The sequence below is a fragment of the Anolis sagrei genome, chromosome 1 (genome assembly GCF_037176765.1).
Source record: "Anolis sagrei isolate rAnoSag1 chromosome 1, rAnoSag1.mat, whole genome shotgun sequence".
NCBI lineage: Eukaryota > Metazoa > Chordata > Lepidosauria > Squamata > Dactyloidae > Anolis > Anolis sagrei.
In genome coordinates this window covers 38,588,437-38,611,065 of record NC_090021.1, presented here as the reverse complement: position 1 = coordinate 38,611,065, position 22,629 = coordinate 38,588,437, and the positions used below count along the sequence as shown (strand labels likewise).

Sequence of the window (22,629 nt, the reverse complement as noted above, 5' to 3'; positions counted from 1 at the left end):
TGCAATCTTTTCCAGTACTTCTATAGATCTAGGCTCATTTTGTTCCTGTATGGTCTTTAGGAAAATAAAATACAATGGTTTCTTCACTGAATTACCCTGTTCTGATATACAATTTTTAAGAACTAAAAATTATGTTTATTGGAAAAATGAAAAAATATAAGATTACAGTACTGTTAAATATTTTTTATTTTCAATTAAAATGAAGTTACAACTGTAGAAATGTTAAGAAAACTAGCATCTCTTAGGACTTTCTTAAAGTTGGAAATAGAAGAAATCATCAATATAGTTGTAAAACAAAGCAAGTTATCATGTATTCTGAACTTGAGAGAGATTTCCACAGGTGAAACAGTGTAATTAGTGAAAATCAGGTATGTGGTCTTCCCTTTGCACTGTGGCATCAGGTGCACACTGGAGCACCCAAGGCTCAGCACAGTTTTAGGGCAGCTTCAGAGATTTCCAGGGGTGGTGGGAGTAGAAGGATCAAGGCAGAGGCAGAGGAAGGAAGTTCCGCTGTGCAGTTGCTATAGGTGAGTGTTTCTTTGTGCTATTTTTCTTCTGAAGATGTTGGCACTGACATGAAAAGATTAAAACACAATGTTCAACTGGTGACAGATTTCTTTTTCCTTTTAAAGATGTGTTTGTGTATGGGAAAGTATTACTTAAATAATAAAAAATATACTGTGAAAAGTGCACAGGTCCTTATCGAGATTAAAGCTGTGTGTTAAAATTTGAATGGGCATCTTCCAAAGGTGTGCGGGATGCATCCTCCCACTCAACCGCAGAAGATATTTTTGCCTGGATAGGTCGGGCATGCCTTTGTAGGCTCCATTCTTCTGCATTCACAGCATCCCTCGTCATTTGGTTGCAAAATGTGAAATTATTGGGAGGGGCAAAATGTTAAGGCGGCTGAAGAGAATGCAGTGAGTGCCCTTGGTAGTATGTGAACTGTACTTTGCTCACCTCTGCTGTAGAATAAGATTTTAAAAGATAGAAAGCTGCATGTTATGTGTTTAATGCAGCATGTTGTATAACCCCAAGTTACACTAAATCTCATTTGCTGTTTTCTTTCTTATTACATTTTCATGCGCTCTGTTTGTTAAATTACAGGGAGTTAAAGAAAAAATAGTGATTGAGCAAAGTTAAAAACTGTACCATTGATTTTGCTGGCTCCTTGATTTTTGCATGTTTGTCTTCTAAGAATGTAGTTTGTTGTTATAGTACAACTGGGGGTGAAAACTAAAAAAGAGTTGCAGCAGAAAGACTTAGTGGAAAAGTGGGATGTAAATGGAACACCAAAGTCTGTTCAGAATATTTTAATACCATTTATGGCATACTGTTTAAGAGTCCTTTGTTAAAACAACAAAATCATTGATTAATTGCAATGGATTAAAAAAAAAAATCAACACCAGAGTTTGGGAAACAAGCCAGTATATGTTGAACCCCCAGGGGTTTTTTTTTTTTAAAAAAGCACAGTTGATGTAGTCAATGAAATTGATCTGGGTGATCTTGCCAAATTATGCTTGGGGAAAAAAACTTTCTGAAGGTCATGTTAGTTATGATATTTAGCTCATGTAGTTTGGCAATGAATTTTAAAATTTGAAGTAAGCGTAAGCCGTGCTACCTTACACATAGATTTGATCTTTCTCTTAAGTTTCATCATCATCATCTAAGAGAAAGTGAGGTGTGAGTGTAAGTGGAATTGCCTTAGTATTTATCTATTTATTTATTTATTTTGGTATATTTGTATACCACCCCTTTCAGCCCACAGTACTTGTTTATTTCATAGGCAATATTCCTAACATCCTTTATGCCATGGGGGGCTATTTCTGACTTTATCAAACTTCATTAAGGATCCTTCATCTGGTTTTCCTAAGAATACATTTCTCTTTCTCTAATGAATGTCAGCATCTTCTGTGATTTGACTATAGAGCCAGAATGGCAGCTGGGTGAGTGGCAGTGAGTGCTGGTTACCTCAGGTGTTCTTGGCTTTTCTGAATTTTCTGTTCTCATTTTCAATTTCCCTCAAAATAATGTTAGTTTGTTTAGAGAATTATAAGGGAAAACCTATTGGGCCCGCTAGTATTTGAGTACTTAACTTTTCTTCTAGTGTTTTGGCAGATGCATGCATGCATGGATATTTGGATGAACAACATATATATGTACCTGTCACTGGAAGAAAAGCATATTAATTCAATTTTATTTCATTAAAATTTCAAATTAGTATGTTAGCTTCCATTATTTTGAAGTTGAAGTTTGAAGTTTAAGTTCAGAACAGCAGCCTTTTATGCATATTTTGAATGTCTTTGCTATATCTTTTCCATAGTTTGTTTTCTGAAACATAAAGTGCTACCAACTTTATACCCTTTTATTTGTTTATTTCTCTCCCTTCTTTACGCCATAAAATGCAAGTCCTTTCATTTCAATTTCTTTTTCTAACTTTTTTGGTAATTTTTGTCATGATATATCTAAAGGCACATTCTCTGCAAGCTCATGTATTTCTTGAAATTATATTATATCCCTCCTTTCTGCCAAAAATGGCACTTTTACTAGCAAGAATTTCCTGGATCATATCATATTGTCAGCAGGGAGTTCTTGGGTTCATTCTCATGGAGTGCTAAACATTCCCTGTAATCATTGTATTCCTGTTAGGCTAAGTACCCCTTCATGGGCACTGTGTGAATATTTGTGTACATTTATTTATGTTTTTGACACTGACATAAGCATATCTAAGCATATTTTCAGTTTGTAAAATTTGTTCTTCAGAGTTTTCAAATGTATATATAATTTTGTGTATGTTTTTTTCCTTCTAAATAATAATAATAATAATAATAATCTTCATCATCATCATCTTTATTTCTAAACCACCCTATCTCCCCAAAGGGACTCAGAGCATTTTCCAACACTTACTGCAAAAGTTCAATGCCAAGAAAGAAACATATGAACAAATTACATCACAACAAAATAAGTTAAAAAAAAACCAAGTAAAATGCAAACAAACCAAACATTAATAGAATTTAATACCAAATAGCAATTATCCAAATAATAAAACTAAACATATTCCAGGCCCCTCAAATATATAGGTTTCCGAAACCAGATGGATTCTATTCTGTTGTCTGTCATAGAAGTTAGAAAATGAGCATTTCTGAATAGAAATGTACCTCCAACAGGTGCGTTTCCTATACCTTTGATTTGTCCTTTGTATTTTGCTTTCCTCCTGTCATCTTCATATCTCATACTCAAGGACAACACAAGTTCTACTTTTCCTACCTTTGTTCTACTTTCTTTCATAAGGAGCAGCATAATTTGTTAAAAAGCAGATACTTCTTTTCTGACTTTTCAGTTTGGTGCACTGTAGATTGTGAATCACAGTCCCCATCATTCCTGACCATTAGTCATGATGAGAGTTGAAGATCAGAACATATGGGGGGCACCAAATTGGGAAATTCTCAATACAAGTACATGCAATTAAAGTGTTTTGTAATGTCTTTTTAAATGTTGCTACTATAAAAGTGTGAATATTTTAAGAGTTTGCTGTGTGGTGATGATTCACTGTGTATTCACACATTTCTCTTCGCATTTTCTACCTAGAGATGATCATGGATGATTGCCTTCTATGTATAAACTGTTCCTTGGATCTTAGAAACACAATGTTTCTTCTGTGTTCTTTTGATGTACTATTGGTGCTGCTTAAATAGTTAAGTAGAATGCAGTGACCCAGATAACATTGGCACAAGTAGGCGTTATTGCTAATATGTTGTTTGATTTAGAAATAGCTTGTGTTTTTCAAGAGGGAAGCAGCTTATCTCCAGTGAGTCTCAGTTTATATGGTTAAAGTTTTAGAGCTCCATTTTGACATAAATAGTTATGTGAGCTTCCTTGTTTTCCATGTAAATCTCTGCTTTACAAAGGTTCGCTGGAAAATAGAGGAGACTGTGAAAACTAGCACAGTGTTTGTAATGTTGGTTTACTAGCAACAGTGCAATTTCCCCAAGCAGGGTAGCTTCCATTTCTGCTTTGTACTCTGCTTACAGAGTTGATGTGACACATTGCTCTTTTCATCACTAACCAATATACTGAGAAGTCCACCACCGTGCAAATAGTCGTGACTTCTTTTGTATCTATATCTAAAACTTACCAGGTCAATTTGAAAGTTTGTGTGGCCATGCTCAGCTTGGAAGTTGTAGCATTTATAAACTTGCTATATGGGCAGTGTAAATAATGCAAACAGGTACCTGGGAACAAACTGGCAAAAAGATCTCTGAGTATTTCTTGCATAAGAAAGTTATTTGAAATTCAGGGGGTCGCTATCAGTTGACAGGAGACTTAAGGGCATGCACAGGTCAAATGCAGGGCTGCCATTGATTGACTTTGCACTATTTAAAATATCGCAATTTCTGCTTTGAGCACTTCAGTGTGGAAGTGTACATTGGTAATGCTTTTGAAAGTGGTAACATTGGAAATAGCTCTTGGATGAACAACACTGAATTCTCCTTTTATAGCACTAAGCATATGTGTGAGTCAGACAACAGAGTTTATCACAATAGCATCCCAGAGGGCTTTTGTGAATACAATTCTGTTGGACTCCTGCCATCCACTAGCCTCAGATAACACCACTTCTAACTCTGATGGGAGTGGCATCACATTAGAACTACAAGGCCTGTTTTTAAGCAAAGCTTCAATACAAAGGAAGCTTGGAAGTCTGACGTAAGTAGCGAGAAGCTAGACAATGGAGGCTTAAGCCAACTGTGTTCAGAACTCCCATTTTCTAAATACCTTTTTATATGTTTACATTTTAACTAATTTTACAAATCTAATACAGTACTCTCTACGTTGATTAGCAAAGTTTCATTGCAAAAAGTACTTTGGACACTTGATTCTGTTTCAAAACAGTATTGATTTTTGAATCCTGACACTTTGTGTTCTTAATAGCAGATCAGGTGTGTGTGGTGTCTGCTGTGAATTTAAGTATTTGGTATGTTAAACATTTTTTTATTTTCTTGTAAGCATGGTTAGCACTGAAAAGATGAATAGCTTCATTCATTAGACTCATTTTTCATTTTATGTCTCTCTTGCTAAGTAGAGGAAAAAGAAAAAAAACATTTAACAGGGCTAATTGAAGTCTTTCCTAATCGGGTCTAATCCAACATTGATGTTCATTCATAGTATTGCTTCTTTCTCTTTACTTAACTCCTTTGCCATGGAAACCTTATTTATACAGGCAGTTTCCAAGTTATGAGCAAGATAGATTGTGTAAGTTTGTTCTTAAGTAGAATTTGTAAGTTGGAACAAGTACATTTTTAAGTTTAACACAAGTATTTCTTAGTTGTGGATAGTATAGGAAAAGGTGAGCACCCCTATGAGGTTTGTTTTTCTGTCTTTGCCCCTGTTCAGAAGATTTCCCCTCACTTTCTGTCCCTGTGATAATGGGGATTTGAACATTTTGGGTTGTTGTGGAAACAAGGATTGGTGATAAGACTTCAGTTGAGACACCTTTTCCCTTGATAAAGCTTCCAGGGGTGAATTCCCTTTCCTAGGGGTAGAATTCTCTCACTTCCTGTTTCCTCACTCCCATTCTTAACTATGAGTCATTTGTAAGTCAGATGTTTGTAACTTGGGCACTGCCTGTCGTTTGCAACTTAATATATTTCAATTGATGATAGTATTCTCCATATAGGTCTCATTGTGAGGAACTTTCAGTACAATTCTTATACATGGCTACTCAGGCACAAGTTCAATGGGACTTATTTCTGAGAATTCAGAAATTTGTTTGTTGAAATAGAAGAAACAAAAATCCTGTTAAGACTTTCTTATAGATTGGAATATAAAGGCTTTTCATTTTTCTTCAGTTTTGAAATGCAGGGTTTCTCAAGTGGTATATTGAAGAGGTCTGCTGAATTTCAAATTTTGTGGTGTCGGAGGGAGGGGGGTGCAATCTGCTGAATTTCACAAGGCAAAGGCTCCTTATTACTGTCAGAAATAACTTCATTGATACATTATTTTAACAGCAAACATGACTGTACACTGAGGGAGGATGTAAAAGGCCAAAGGCTTTATGTTCTCCCATGAGATAAATGAAGAATAAAAGGCTCGTATCTTATTCAGGCTCTGAATAATTGTAACAATTATGCTGCACTTCCTACTGTACTCCACCTACTCTGCATCATAACTTCCTTTCTCACAGTTGTGGCTGAATGCCAGAGCAGCACAAACTGGACTGTCTGCAGTAACTGAGAAAGCAGAAACGTAGGCTGGCCATCACCCAAAGGTATAGGTAAATACTATTTTTCTCCTCCTTATAAGATTTGCCATACTGCACCGAGTAACTGCTATGAAATGCTACAAGGACTTTTTTGTAGGTTGTTTTCATTGTCACTTTTTAATGCTTAAGCACAGTAAATATTCAGGCAAACCAAAATTGAACATTTGAATACCTTGAAATGTGTGGGAAATTCCATTTTGCTTGATGTTTTGGAGAGTTACTAACTATCCTAAGCCATGTTAAATTTGGAAAATGTATCTAATCACCCAGAAAGAATGCTGTTTATGAAAAAAACAATAACCTTCTATGGTACTCAAGGCTTCTATCATCCAGAAAGTTGTAATCAAGTCAGCAAATATGGCAAACACTTTTGTTGTTGGTTTGTTTGAAATCTGTGTTTTCTGGGAATAGGTGAAGATGAATTAGACTGGAAAAAGCTATTTAGATTGGTTTCTTACTGGGTAAAAACCCTGAAATTCTTTGGCTGTTTAAATGTGCCTATATAATTTCTGTAATTGCTAGGCTTCTGTTTGTTGACTGTCCTGTCCTCCCCCTTTTCTTAAAATAACTTTTGTTCCCTTTTTGAAAATATGAATGAATGAAGCCTTTCATGGCTTCTCAGAATCAGTTATTGGCTATGCTGTTCTTTCCAGAGTACTGTCTGTGAAGAAGAGTAACTGTGTTAAATAAAAGTTTATATTAATTGTAGGACAGAAGAGGTGTTTTTGCATGATACATATCATCCTGTTTGTTTTGTCAGCATTCAATATATGCTACTTTCAGAGGGGTTTTCTTTGTTTAGTGCAGTTATCTTTAGAGACATTTTCGAAACACTGCATTTAAAAATATTCAGTGAAGAAGTTAATCTGAAGTATGTGCTTTACAACAGTGAAACTATTATCCTTATTTTATATAGCACTAGCTCAGAGATTACTGAAAGATACAAACTGTCAGAAAAATAGAGTCCTGCTTGTTTGCCTGTGACTTTGTCACAGAAACCTCCCTTATATCATTGTCATTTTCGCCTAGCAAAAGTGTATCCTGTGTCTGATGAATGTGTGTGTCTGTTTTGCCTTTCATGTGTATTGCCCTTTACTTATGAAGTGAAATTGAGGTTCTGTAATTAGTGGAGGGATAATGCTACTTCTGTTAAATATTCTTTCCTTGTACTACTTTCTTTCATTTTGATAAATCCTCTTTTGAAAACAACAACAATCTGCTGGAAAGGGAAACCATGATTTGTTTTTCAAACAGACGTTTGAAGCATGGATAAAAGCTTTTTTAAAACTGAACTTCAGTATTTTTGGTTGTCCTAACAAATCATTCTTTGCTTGAACGTGAAATATTGGGTTCTGTTTTTCTTTAGTTGTCGATATACTGAATAGTTCTCCCAGATATAAGGGGTCTTTGAATTATTTGACATAAGAAATCTTTTTTTCTCCTTTATTCCATTACTGGAATAGTTTAATTGGTTTTTCATCAAATGATATGAATCTTCTGGTCAAAATAAGGTGACTCAAAGGGAGGACTTTGAAAATTGCTAGATGAACATGCAATTAAAATTCTCATTAATTAAAGTATTATTGAATAAACTAGAGGGTTACAAGTTTGCTCATATTGTTACATATTTTAATGAAAGTGAGTGTTGGGGAGACCCTAATTGAAATACCCATTTAATTCATAAAGCTCATTATAACTATTTACGTAGCAGTGTTATACTGGTTGATTGCTGATCAGGGAGGACTGTGTATGCCACCAAGAGTTCCTTGGAGGAAAAACAAATTAAAATTGTAATCAATGTTTAATTAGCATATTTCTCATTATAACGGGGCTTGTTACCAGTATGACATTGGGAATCATAGTTAATGTATTTATTGCGACCATCAAGTAAATACTTGAAAGACCAGTTGAAATTAATTTGCACTTCAAGATGCTGAATTAGATTATGTTATAATTTTTAGAGTGGCAAAGCTGTGGCATAGAACAAAAAAAAACCTTGGTAGTTGTAAAAAATGAAAACATATGTGAGAATTTCTATCGTAAAATTGTATGCCATAGTATTATCTCACCAAGATACCTGGCAACATAGTTAGGAAGGATGGCACTTTTCATACATTTCTTTGTATAATTCTTGTGTTGAGTAGCTCAAAGAAAAGTAAACTTAGTGTGGGGTGTATAAGGTACACTTAACCTTACTGTGCTCACTTGCTTTTCCTGTTATGCTTGACTTCCGGGCCTAGGGTGTGTTAGAGAGCTGTATCCAACAGTGATGTGTAAGATCTGTAATTGGCATGTAGACATGCAGGTGTTTGGTGATGGGATGTAAAGATCGGTTAGGATTTGATATCAAATTGAACAACAAGTGATGGGAATGGATGAGACTAAAAGACATGCCAAATGAGACTGTATAGTGACCTACCAGTTGCCTCTACTGTTGTGAACCCCTCTCTCTCCTCTACTGTTGTGAACTCCTCTCTCTCTGTCTGACAATCAAGTTGCTCTAGTTAAAAAACGTAAGAGTTATATCAGATGAGACTAAAAGACATGCCAAATGAGACTGTATAGTGACCTACCAGTTGCCTTTTGGAAACACTGTATCTCCCCCCCCCCCCACCACACACACACACACTCCAGACAGTGTGAGAGAAGCACTGCTATGGTAGACTTAATGAGGACTTGAATCCTAAGAAGACAGAAGTTAGGTAAATTGGAGACCTTTACACTGGGATAAGCAAAGTTGGGGCATACTTCGAAATACAATCCTTAATGCACGTCAGCACATTCATAAACCACGCTGCATGGTGAAACAGACTCTGTAGAATGTGAATTTCTGTGGACACTGGAAGTGCTCAATTGATCCATATGTGCAATTGGGGGGAGGGTGCTGCACAACCCCCCCCCCACATTATTTGCAGCTATGACACTACAGATACTGCTGTTCCGGGAACTGGTACAAGGCTAGCCTCCGCTGAGTGTAAGCACCATCCACCCTCTGAGCTGATTCTAGGGCCTGCAATGTAATACTGCACAATAAAACTGCTTCCTTCTATGCTGGGTTCATCCCAGATTAAGTAGTCAGTATAGATGTGCTTTTTTAAGAAATGGAAAATGTGGAAGAACATGGGAAAGAACATTCTTTGACTTGCCCTTCTGCTAGTAGAATTCCCTTCCCTTCAAGACATGGTGGGTGTTGGCATTATTCTCTAGCCAAGTTAAAACATAACTTTTCATTAAAACCCTTGAAGTCTAACTGATATCTTGCAAAATATGCATGTGATTGATTTTAAACTGTTTTACCTGCTTGAACTATTTCAATTTGTTAAATTGTTCAAAATATATTTAGTCTGTTTAAAATATGTTTGCATTTTAAAGTTTTTAATTTATTTGAGCTGTTTAAATTGATTTTACTCAATTTTATTAAATTAAAACATGTAATAAATAAATAAAAATAATTTATGACTGGTACCCACATGAAAATCTTACATTCTATGAATCTGTTCTGTTCCTTCTGAAAGTGATTTTAAGATGGAAAGTATATGGATAATTATATCTACCCTCTAATTTGCATCATATGCAGTTCTGTGATGTTTTTGAAAAAGATGTGAGAGAATGAAGAAAACAAGTGCTCGGATTAGAAATCCAGCTATTACTTAGAGTTTAGAGAAATAAAATTGACATGGTTCCATTGTATACAATTAGAACAATGGCTTAAAAATTGGGGGGGGGGGGGGGGAAATAAGAACAGAAGTAAACTTAATCAATTTGAACAAATAATACAGAATGGAAGGGTTGTAAAAGAGCATGAAAACTTGAAAGGAACAACTAGTAAAATATATAAGATAATAATTGAAATAAAGGAAGGAAACACAAAAAACAATACCTTTAAAGAGGTTTGGGAAGAAGACTTAGGGATAAAAATAAATGAAATAGAGTGGCAACAATTATGGAGACAAAGACATCTAAAAATGTATCAATACGGGTTAAAGAAAATTATTATAACTTAACATGAAAATGGTATCTAACACCAGTAAGATTAGCATATATAAATAAAAATAATTCAAAAAAATTGTTGGAGAGGGTGTCAAGAACCAGGAACATATATACATATGTGGTGGCAATGTAAATATGTAAATAATTTTTGGGGGAAAGTATTTAGAGAAATAGAAGATATAATGAATATGAAAACTGAGAAAAGTCCTAGTACAGCTTTATTATCATTATATAACAATAAACAATTGAAAAAGGAGGATAAAGAAGCGATAACAAATTTATTAACAATAGCAAGACTGCTCATAGCAAGGAACTGCTAAAAAAGGGAATAAATATACAAATAGAGGAGTGGTATAAGGAAGCATGGAAACTGGCAATAAATGATAAGCTGACATGTATATTAAAAGTTTAAAAAGGTATATGGAAACAAAGCGATTTTGATGATGTATGGGAAAATTTGTTGTAAATGGTTTAAAAAACTAAAGAACGAAAAAGAATTGAGATTTTGGACAGACGATATGTAAAAGTTGTGGCTTGAGATGGGGGGAGGGGAGCACAGTGGTGGGAAAAAAGAAAGAAATGCTGAAGCAGAATAATAAGATTATATGTGTGTTGAATAATATGTAACTGCTATAAACAAATGTATAACAAATGTAATAACTATGATAAAACAATAAAATAATTTTTTTAAAGAAATCCAGCTATGACTTATGTAACTATTAACATATTTCATTCAAGTGAAATGTTTGGTATAGTGAAGTATACTGGACTCTATTAACATAATTTAATGATGGGGGTCATGATTGTGGTAAATTTTACTTTGAATCAAAATTCAAAGTAACTCCAGAAAACACACTTAGTTATTTAGTTGTCATCAGTTAGGCTGTGATTGGCTGCAATTTGTCTCACCTTTTAGGTACACAGAAGTTAATGTTGAAAGCAGCACTTCTGAATATTAGATGTAGCATTTTATCACCTCATCCTTCCATAGCTGTTAGTAATGTAGCTTGTTGATCTGTAATTGAAGAATCACTTGTAATTTTAAAAAGAGAACTAAATAACACTGCCACAACTTCTCTTTCCAGACTTAAATTGGTACTGTTATTTAGTGTATGAAAAGTGACATGGGAAACAAATTACTTTGGGACAAGGTGAGCAACGTCATGACAGATCATTTTTTAAAAAGTGTCAGGGTTGTAGGTTTAGCATACGTATAAAGAAGCAATGCCTAGCCGTAGGAATAGTTTAGGACTTAAACAAAGTATATAGAAAATTTACAAGATTTAATTCTTTGGCAGTTTCTAGGTAAAGAAAACAAACAAGTCATACATTTTAAAAGGGAAAATAGGCAACACAAAGTAATTGTTCTTTTGACCAGGTCCTGATAGAAAAGTGGTATTCCTCCATGAAATCATCTTGACCCTGAACAAGTTCAGCAAGTCTTAGGGCCCTTCCAGGTAGGCCCTATATTCCAAGATCTTCTCCCAGGTTTTCTGCTTTAACCTGGATTAGATGAGTCCCCACTGCCAGGTAATCTGGGATAATCAGAAAACCTGGGATTAGATCTTGGGATATAGACACGCCCTATATCCCAGTATCTGATTCCAGGTTTTCTGCTTTAAACTGAATTACATGAGTCCGCCTTGTCAGACAATCTGGGATAAACAGAAAATCTGGGATCGAATCCTGGGATATAGGGCCTGTCTGGAAGGGCCCCATGGGACAAGTTCACTTTGTTGGTTTCCCAAGAGTGACCTTCTGTATTCTGTCTTAGAGTATGCATTCTGTTTGTTCATAAATTTGGTCATAAGCAATGTCACCATGGATTTTATGTACAAAGAACATCTTTTGCCAAAGCAATGAATTTAACAATTGTTAACTATTGTTATATGGTTAGATCTGTGCATTTTTCAACATACATGCGTATACATGGTTTCTTGTGAAAAATAAAGATTTTGTCTGACAACAACAAAAAATAACCTTCTGTAATAGGAGTAGGAAATGTGCACCTTTCAAATGTTGTTGAAAAGCAACTCCCAGCATTCTCTCTGCTGGCTATGCTGGCCATGACCATATGGAATTGCAGTTCAGCTACACCGTTTCTCCACCCATGTTCTGTGAATTACAAATTAATTAAACAAAATAATCTTATTTTTTGCAGATGTTTCTTACAGTGTACCTCAGTAACAATGAGCAACACTTCACAGAGGTGCCAATCACTCCAGAAACTACATGCAGAGATGTCGTGGATTTATGTAAAGAACCTGGTGAGACTGAATGTCACCTCGCAGAAGTGTGTTGTGGCTCAGGTAAATAAAATGCAGCATTTGTAATATGTCAGGTATCTAAACTTTACTTTAAAATAAGGTCTTATTTTAATATCAAAATTAATTGAAAACATTAAGCCAAAGTAGAGTATAACAGACTTCATATCACTCCTTACTGCCATCACCAGACTCCCCACTGCTGCCACTAACAAAATTATCATGAGCACCTTATTATCATCAGCAAAGAGATGCCATTGTTTCATTTCCAGAAGCTTTTATATGCAGAAAAGTATATAGGGAATATGTAGTTTTATATGTCAAAAAAACATTGATTGCAAACTACAGCAAATTAGCAGGATCATGTATGGCCTGTGCAATGTTGAAGGATTTTAATATTCCTCCTCTGCCCCTCTAGAAGTTATCCATTCCTGAATTTAAGATTTGCATGAATTTATAAAAAGTTTAAGATCAGCAATTTGAAATCGCAATTCATGTAAAATGAAAAAATACTATTATGGTAAGAGAGTTTGTGTGATCCAGTCTCATATTTACAAGCTGGTGGAGATCTCAGTTAAATGAGTGGATTCTTTATACAGGCCACTAAATGTGATTCCTTCCACATTCTAATACAAATAACATACATTTCCCTACTAAAGACTCTTCCTTCTTCCCCCACTTTCCCAACATTATGTGCCTATGTGAAAGATTAGCTGCATGAATTGCTCTGTTAATTTATGCCCAGAACTCTTTATCTGTTTCACATGGCATATTTCATAGAACCACAGATACAGTATTTTCTATTATCTCTTAAAACAGCATTCCTTTTTTAAGATGAGTTGGCAAAATGTTTTGGGAATTTTAAGGCTGTAGTTCTACTTATCCTGTTCTGAACCTCATTTCTGATAATCTTGTAGTGAGGGGTGGGTGGGTTGGGGGTAATCTCGTTATGAAATATCACCTGTAGGGATATATGCATGGAGTCCATTCTATGAGAAAATGATTTTTTTTTTTGCATTTTTGCATTTAAATATTTTAAATTGTAATGGGGAAAGTGTGAGCTGTAGGCAATGTTTTGTTGCTTTTGTGCATGTTTAAAATGGGGGAAGGGAATAACTGGAAAATTTCTAAAATACAATAGCTTGGCTTGTATGCCCACTTTCCTGCCCTGCCCAAGCAAAGTAGAGAAAATGATTCCCAATACCAACCAAAATTGAAGTTAGAAGTAACATCAGGTTACTTCCACATTAAACAAGGCATGTCTGCGCAGCTTACCCGGGGATGCTCAATCACAAGTGTTTCCGCCCTTGGTTTAATTGCTCATTCCTGCCTTAAATAGCGCATTTTAAATTACTGCATTTTAGTTTTTTTATTTGTTTTGTTGTTTTACATGGTTTTATTATACACTGTCTTTAAAATTTATGAATAAAAGCTGATAAATTTTGAAATACCATATCTTCATTTATCTGCAATTTAAGATTGTTATCCACTGGTATGTAGTTTTCTTTGCATGATTAAATTTTTGCTTCTGATCCTCTTATTTGAGTGCCATAAATTCCAATAGCCAGCTTTTCTTTTGCACGCTACTTTAAAAAAATCTCTCAAGAGCCTCAGATCCTGTCTGCCAGCATTATTCATGGTGGGTGAACAACAATTATTTTGAAATTGATATAGGATCAGCCTTTTCATACTCAAGCTGAACTTGGTAGATATTTGTTAAGATGCTGTTATATCCCTCAATCCATGCACCTGAAATTTGAAATAAGCACTTCGACTCTGCGTATTTTGATAACTCATTGATCCACTATAATTGTGACAGTCAGAGCCAAGTAAATGAGTGTATATTGTCTAATACTTTTGTGTTGTTACATTTTTTTGTAACTTAGAGTAATATTAAATTTGGTTTTCACAATATCTTTAAATGATAATATGTTCAGCTTTCCAAATCTATTTTGTTTTCTTTTAGACTTCCCAAGGTTCCAATGTCTCTGAGCATATTATTAACTTAGGAATTTGGAATATCAGAACTGAATAAAGTTTACATCCCCTTTGAACAAAATTCTACACCTGACTTCACCTTTTTCATATCTACATCTTGTTTTAGGTGGTCAAATATTTTTGTTGCTTCTAATAACAGTGGATTATCAGAAACACTTTTCATCCAAAGATCTAGCAGTAGATCGCAAATCTGCTTAGCCATGCTTAAACAATGCTTCTCTATCAAACTAAAGAGGGATAGTCATGCGTGGAGGCCTACTGTGGTGCTGGCATGCTAACCTAGGTCATTTTGCCATGTTGGCAAAGCAGGACTAGTTGTAGCTATAGCACAGCTGTTAACACAGCCTTCTCAAAGCATCAATTTTGTGATGCAGAGATTACTAGGAGCAGGTTTTAGGTATTGTGAAGTGTTAGATTAAAAGTTAAAGTAGTAAGAGTTTTCAGTTCTTGTATAAACTTATCCTTGTAAGCTGTCAGCAGTTTGTTTTATAGTAATGTTAGCCTTCTTGTACTTGGCAGTAATGGATTATGACACACAATGACCATGGCAGTTGTATAGTGAGAAATCTTGCACAAATGCCATTGTCTTAACTTTAATTAGTTTTTACTAGAGTATTGAGTAAAACCCATCATAAATCCTCTTCCAGACTGCCCCCTTCCATATTATAAAGGTATCTTCTTCCCTTGTGATTTAGAAGATGAGCTGTTTAGCTGTCTAGACAAATAACCATGGAAGCTGCTTTTTCTGTAACAGTGACCTACTTGCTTATACTGTAAAACTAATCTTCCTTGACAGTGACCCCAGAAAATTTCCTTCGTAGATTGCTTCAATACGCCTGCAGATTTTTCTTCTAAAAAGAAGCCTATTTTATCAGTGCTCTTTTATGTTACACTAAGAATCTCTGATACCATAAAATATTGCAGAAGGGAGTATTTTAATAGACACAAAACCAAATATTTAAACCAGAAGAGATTCACATAGTTAGAGTTAGGCTCTTCTAATTTCATTATGTGTTTGTACAATTCAGTCTTTATTTTTTAATCTTGATCATGTTTATTGTCTCTTGAAACTAGCAGTTGCTTATAACCAACAGTGTTCCAATACAGGCCGCTATCACTTGTGTATCATAGACCTCATTGTTTTTTCTCCTCGTGTCTTATAGACGATAATCCGTCAAATCCTGTCTTTTTACAGCAGGGATTGGGAACATGCTGTTCATGGCTTCCAAGCCTCTGGAACTCCAAAATGCTTTGAAAGACAGCAGTTTCCCTTTTAACACTCTTGATCTTGCCCCCTCCTTGACCAAAAATTGGCTGAAAACCAGAAAGTGCAAACTGAAAGTAGATTTGTGGTCACTTCTGGGTGACGTTTTCCACCCAAATTAGCACCTGCTGTAAGGAGGAATGTTGCCCCTCCCCATAATTGCCGGCCTGTTAAACTGGTGCTAAAAATGTTAAGTTATAAGTGAAATGTGCATTTATACTTTTAATTCACATTGAAAGAAAAAAAAAACAGACCAAAAAACATTTAGTGCTTTTAGTTTTAAATGTATAAAGGAATAATAAGTTCCTCATCTACACGATAAAAGAACCTTTGGCTGTATTTGAAAACAAAAAGCTGTCAGTCTTTGACATAACTTTTTTATGAACAACTTTTAAAAAAATAGATGTTAAAATGAATGGCAATTCTGTATTCAATTGTGGCTCTACTAAAAGGATTAATTTTTAAAAATTATGGTTTGGGTCTGGTGAAATATTTTTTCACTTTGTTATAAGCTTTGCAGATTGAACAATACTTTTGCTGTTGATCTCTCAAGTTTTCAGATGAGAAGAAGTAGAGTCCCTTTCTGTGCAGGATAAAGTAAAATATTTAAAAACAAAGGAATCCCATATGTGCCGAATCCCAATAAACCTATTTAGCTACTAATTAAAACATGTATTCTCACCTAGTATTGATATCTTGATAAGTTGTTGCAGGGTCCTTTGTTACAAGAAGTTTGCTATTATACATGTGAGAAATCATTGAGAAATCAAGAAAAGGTTCCCTTGGTTCCCTTGTAGAGATTAGATTTTAGACCCCCATGTCCTGCCAATTTTGTTGATACACAGGGTGTATCACAGGGAGATTTCCAGTGGCTATTTATCTGTATGATTTTTTGGGGACAGACCTAGTATTAGGACAACAGGAGCAGCGCTTTCTAATTCCTGCATTTGTGCAGCTTGGGTTATAAAATGTTTGATGTTAGAAGAAAAATTGGCAAACATTAGAGGGAAAAAATCAGAGACAAGACAACTAAACTCCTCCATCCTTGCCATGATCCGGTGATGTCATTCTCTGGAAGAATGGGCCTCATTGATCAGGGGTATAGCACTGTGAACAGTAAGCATTTGGAGCCTGAAAGACTAAAAAAACGTATTCAGTGAGGCTTTCAACAAGGGGCTGTGGGGAGAACCTCAACTTTATTTTTATTGAACAACTATAGCCATATTAATTTTTCAAAGGCCTAGTCATGTTAATGTATTCAAATATAAAAATGTAATAATTGCTCATGGAAAATCCTGCATGTGTTTAACCAAAAGATTTGGACTCTTTGGAGTGCATTGGAGAAGCATAAGTAAACTAGAAAAGTATTCTCTCACACCATTCTCTAGATCAGGTAGCCCTTGCTAGCAAATCGTTGGACTGCAGATCACATCAGAAACACACAGCCAACAGCGAGAAGAATTAGTTCAGTAATATTGGTTGGGCCAAAGCTGCCTTCTGCTGCTTGACAGTACAAGCTATCAGCCAAATGGTAGAAAGCAAAGCTACAAATTGGCTTCTGATCAGCTCAGCTCATCACCATTTGGCATATTGTTATGGCAATTCGGATGCAAGGTGATCCTGTTTAAAACTTAACTCAACATTTGAACTGGAGACATTATCCTATAGTTTCAATATTGTTATACCTATCATTTGTTAAATTATTCAAACGAAATGCAATGGAAGCATCATGATTCTGATGCTCTGACTACAAGTATGCTTTAGATTTGAATTGAAAATACTTTTGATATTTAAAATCCTAAATTGTTTGGGCCTTTCATATATTGTATTCTTTGTTTTCATTAGAATGTATGCCTTGGTAAGGGTGCTTTATTGTAGAACAGCATGTGTACCTCAATGACCCTAAATAAATAAATAATAACACTAATGTACTTGATGGAGTGTCTCCACTTGAATATAGCACACCTGCCCAATGATTAAGGTATTCTGGAGGGACACTTCAGGACACTAGTGATCACGGCAGGATAGAAGCACATAAGAAAGGAAGAAAGAAAGGCCAGGCAGGCAGGCAGGCAGGCTGTCCAGCCGGCCAGCCATACTTCTCAATATTTCTTTAGTATGGCTTGTTATACTTCACAATATTTTCTATTTTATTGGCTTGGTATAGTTTTGGCAATGATTCAGTTCCTTTGGTTTCTCTGCTGTTAAGAACTCCTTTCCCTCCCATTGTTCCTTCCATTCTTTTAAATAGTGCCTTTGTGTGATTTGTAAGTAGCATACCTGTGTTATATTTAGTTTGTCTGTACTGTATTTAGTGTGTGAGTACCGGAATATTTGAACAAAAGGTCCTTGACACATTACAAATATATCTTTGGTGCACCAGGCAAAAGATCCCTTTTTATCTGATTATATGCTACTTGAGATATAAAAATAGGTTTTGTTACGTTAGTATTGGAAGCACATTGGATAAAATTTGCCAAACCTATTTTGCATTTTTCAGAACGCCCTGTAGCTGATAATGAACGCATGTTAGATCTTCTGCAGCGCTATGGAGTTCAAAGAAGTGAGGTTCGGTTCTTTCTGCGTCATGAAAGGTCCCCTAATTGGGAAACTGGTATGTAGTAGCTCAACTCAGTGGGTGTATTTAAACTAAAAGCTGTTCTCGTAGGAAATGAAACACTTGATCTTCTTTCAGCCTGCTTCAATGTTTGATAGAAGATCCATGATCTCTTGTATGGGGTGCATTAGAAAGTAAAGCAGCTAAGATGGTATTATGTCATCTCATTCTTTGGTGCCCTGTTAAAGGTCAATAGTGCGGCACTGATTTTTGCAAGACCTCAGTCTCTAGGCTGTTGAATGTTCCATGCTGTACATATGTTCTATGTTTATTTTAGTTAGATTTTTCAATCTGCTGCAGTATTCTGAAGCAAATGCACAAGGAGGGAAAACTGCTAACCCTGCCCTTTCCCTTCATGAAGAGTGACTTGGTGAGAGCTGCCATATTTTGGGGGAGACTCTCACTTCACTAAGTTACTGTGTGGAGGAGGCAAATGGCCAAGGGTAATAAAAAACCTAATATGAGTTCTGTAACACCCAAATAGGACTAGTTTTTCAGAACACATAAATCCTTTTATTTAACTCTTCCTAAAAACCATCCAGTATGAATACTATTCGTATACTGATCCGTGAATAATCCCTTTCTCCCGCTGCTTTGTTTGACTAGGTAGTGTGTTTAAATTCCTAACAGAAGTGCAAAATGGCTTCATAGTAAAGAGACCTGCCTCTTTAATTCTGCTATAAATGCTGAGTTCACGCAAAGCACTTACTTGGCTTCTTGTGTCTACTGTAATTTTTATGAGAAAAACATGTTTAGTTTTTCTTTTGTTGTCCCTTCATGTCAGGCAAGGTGAATACATTTATTGCACAGCCAGCATTTTAGCAGAGATGTAGCAAAGCTGCAGATATGCTTACATTGACTTACAAATGATTGTCAAAGACTTGTGCTAGCCTGTGCAAACCTTCCTTTATTTCTTTCAGCATTTCAGAAGTAAAGTTATATTGAAAGGAATTCATGTAACATTTTACTTATGTTTAGTTTCCTTTGTAATTATTAAAGGAAGTGGACCAAGACTGCAGGATCCAAGCTTGAAAAGAAATGGTGTAAAAATGGTTGGTGAACGAAGAATAGAGAATGGAGTAAGTATTTACATTAGCATCTCTGAAATGCAACTAAGAAAATAACTTTTTTATTGTGAATATATTTTTCAGAACTTGTCATCATAAAGTGAGAAATTTCAATCTTACTACCATGGCCAGTTAGTCAGCAGTCAGTATCACAGGAATTAAGAGGGCAGCTTTAAACTTCTCTCTATGTGTGAAATTACATAGACTCGCACACAGTAAAATGTTTCCTTTGGAAACTTCGTTGGGATTACTCTTCCTTTATATCTGGAGTCATAAAAAAATCTTCCTCACTTTCAAGTCAAATGGACAAACATCATGTTGCCTGTGTTGTATCATCACTTAATTCTTCCTATAGTGTGCGGCTCGTAGTTACTGGGCAGAACATCCGCTTTTTGCTTAAGATACTCAAGAGGTCAGTATGTCATTGATGGGTGGAAGACTCAAGTTTTGACTTGGCATTGGACCAGGATGACATCTGGATGTCTTTTGGTTGATGATTTTAGTCAGATTCCATAAGGAGCAACTTGGGGAGCTCGGTATGTTTAGCTTGGAGAAGAGAAGACTTGAGAGGGGATATGATAGTCATGTTTAAATATTTGAAAGGATGTCATATTGATGAAGGTGCAAACATGTCTTCTGCTGCTTTCGAGATTAAAACACAGAGCAGTGGATTTAAACTGCAAGAAACAAGATTCAATCTAAACATTAGGAAGAATTCCCTGTTGGTTAGAACTTTTTGATAGTGGAATATGTGGCTTTGATGTGTGGTGACATCTCTTCTAATGGTTTTTAAACAGAAGTTTGGCTGGCCATCTGATGGTAGTGCTTTGGTTGTATGTTCTTGCATGGCGTTTGGATTGAATGGCCTTTGTGGTTTCTTCCAACTCTGTTCTATGATTCGAGAATAAAAATATGCAACTACTTGAACTACCTTCAGTGGCATGAATCTTGGGTAGTACTTGCGCTCATCTTTTTGTCTTACCCCGAATGAAACACAAAGGAGCCCTTTACCTCTGAAGACAGGGGGCATATTTCTTGTGGGGGCTTCAGATAATAACCATGCTTTTGTCTGTTTTTTATTATTGAAGGTCAATGCTCCTCGGATGGATATGACTCTGGCAGAACTGCAGGAAATGGCATCACGACAGCAGCAACAAATAGAGGCACAACAGCAAATGTTGGCAAACAAGGTTTGTTGAAAAAACGTTTCTGTAAAAAAACCCATATACATTAAAAATGAAAGAATGAATTCAAAGTCACTTTTTGAATTTCTGTAGTATTATAAAACTGGTATGGTGTCGTGGACTAAGGCCTTGATTTGACCAAGGCCACCACTAGAGCCTACTGCATTTGGATTTAGGTACCTTCAGCATCAAATTTTTGATGTATTTGCTTCCTTTAAATGTATCAATATATCATAAAAACCGCAGTGGCTTTTTGACTGTAGTCTTTGGGATTCTATGGTTCCGTGAAAAATTATTAGGAGCTTCTCAAAAAGGATTATTAATAATGCAAAATAACTGTCTCTGATGGATGGTGTGCATGAATACCAAAGTAAAAATGAACTTTTGAGATCTGTGATCAAATCTTGAGCCCGCTTTAAAAGAAATTATATAAACTATGAGTGTAAGTTTATGTTCAAGCACACGTGCACACCTACAGTACTTTCTTTAGTGAGAGTGGAAGATACAGAAATCTCCATATCTTGTTGTCTTCTATATAGTAATTTTCTGTGTTTTTAAATCTGCAGTAATCAAATAATTTGTAGTTAGGATTCTCTAGGTAAAGTGCAAAACACAGCATCTATTAAGTTTCTGAAATCCTATCTGCATAGGCTATTGAAATTGGCATAAAACTTGTTTTGTCCACCTGTAGGAGCAGCGGTTAAAATTTTTGAAACAGCAGGATCAACGGCAGCAACAGCAAGCTGCAGAGCAAGAAAAGCTAAAAAGATTGAAAGAAATTGCTGAGAACCAGGAAGCCAAGTTGAAGAAAGTCAGAGCACTGAAAGGCCATGTGGAGCAGAAACGGCTCAGTAATGGAAAACTAGGTAAGGTGTTAGTGAGATGCTTTTGAATGACTGATGCTTCTTTAGTGTTAGTGTTCCAGATACTCATGTTTATAATAATTAGCTGAATAAACATTTAGAATATTTACATTTTGTTTGTACAGAGATATGTTTTGGTGTGTAGCTGTTTGTACTTATTCTATTCTTCTAGTTTAGCTTGGAATTGAGTTTTATTCTAACACCCTCTAAAGCAGGCATGGAAAAACTTTTTTGCCTTTGGGCCACATTGTGGGCCTGGTCAGGAGGACGAGCGTGCGTGCTGGACGGGGCCAACTCTGCCCCTCCTCTCAGCAGAAGGACGTGTGCGGCCCCTTTGCAAGATGAGAAGTGTGAATGGCTGGGTCTATGACAAGTGTGGAGCGAACTTTTCTCTGTCCACTGCTTGTCTGTGCTCCAGACCACTGCTGATATGTAGCTCTTGAAAGGGTTTCCCATCTGAGCATAGTGACTCTTGTGCTAAAAAAATGATCCCTGCACGCTTGTTGTTAACTGCTGTCAAGTTGACTTTGACTTGGAGGCCCCTTGAATGAGAGGCCCCCAAGCCACTCTATCATCCTTCTTGCAGAATCAGGGCCATGGCTTCCTTGATTGATTCTACCCACCTGGAATATGCTGTCTTCCATTTTTCCTACTGCTATCTACCTTAATAGACATTGTCTTTTCTGTGAACATTCTCATAAGATGTTCAAAATATACCAGATTCAGTTCAGTTATCTTAGTAGATCTGGGAGAATTTAGGCTTGATTTGCTCTTAGACCATTTATTGGTTTTTTCAGCAGTCCACAGAATCTGTAGAACATTTCTCCAGCACCACATTTCCAATGAATTGATTCTTGTCTCATCATCTTCCTTCATTGTCTAGCTCTTACAACCATTCTAGAAATTGAATGGACAATTCTAATACCTTTACATTACAGAATTTTGTCTACTTCCTTCATAGCTGCCCTGTCCTCAGAAATCATTCAGTCTTTGATATTTTATGCTAGTAGTATGGTATCATCTGTATATCTTAAATTGTTGATGTTCTTTCCTCCAGTTTTCATGCCTTCTTCCTCCATGTCTAATCCTAATTCAATTTTTCTGTATTCTGTCTTAGTATAGC

At 35.8% G+C, this 22,629-nt stretch overlaps 1 protein-coding gene across 3 annotated transcripts in view; it reads left to right on the top strand.

Annotated features, from left to right (window-relative positions):
- TP53BP2 (tumor protein p53 binding protein 2) overlaps positions 1-22,629 on the top strand; it is a 59,148-nt gene that overhangs the window by 16,184 nt on the left and 20,335 nt on the right. Inside the window, exons 2-7 of one of the 3 annotated variants that reach the window (XM_060754200.2) lie at positions 6,182-6,265; positions 12,411-12,558; positions 18,276-18,389; positions 19,392-19,471; positions 20,548-20,649; positions 21,335-21,509. In XM_060754200.2, coding sequence (XP_060610183.2) covers positions 12,411-12,558; positions 18,276-18,389; positions 19,392-19,471; positions 20,548-20,649; positions 21,335-21,509 — 619 coding nt within the window. In that variant the 5' untranslated portion in view covers positions 6,182-6,265. Of the gene's footprint in view, positions 1-6,181; positions 6,272-12,410; positions 12,559-18,275; positions 18,390-19,391; positions 19,472-20,547; positions 20,650-21,334; positions 21,510-22,629 lie in introns of all 3 variants that reach the window. The other 2 variants (XM_060754199.2, XM_060754198.2) reach the window with 2 other exon arrangements.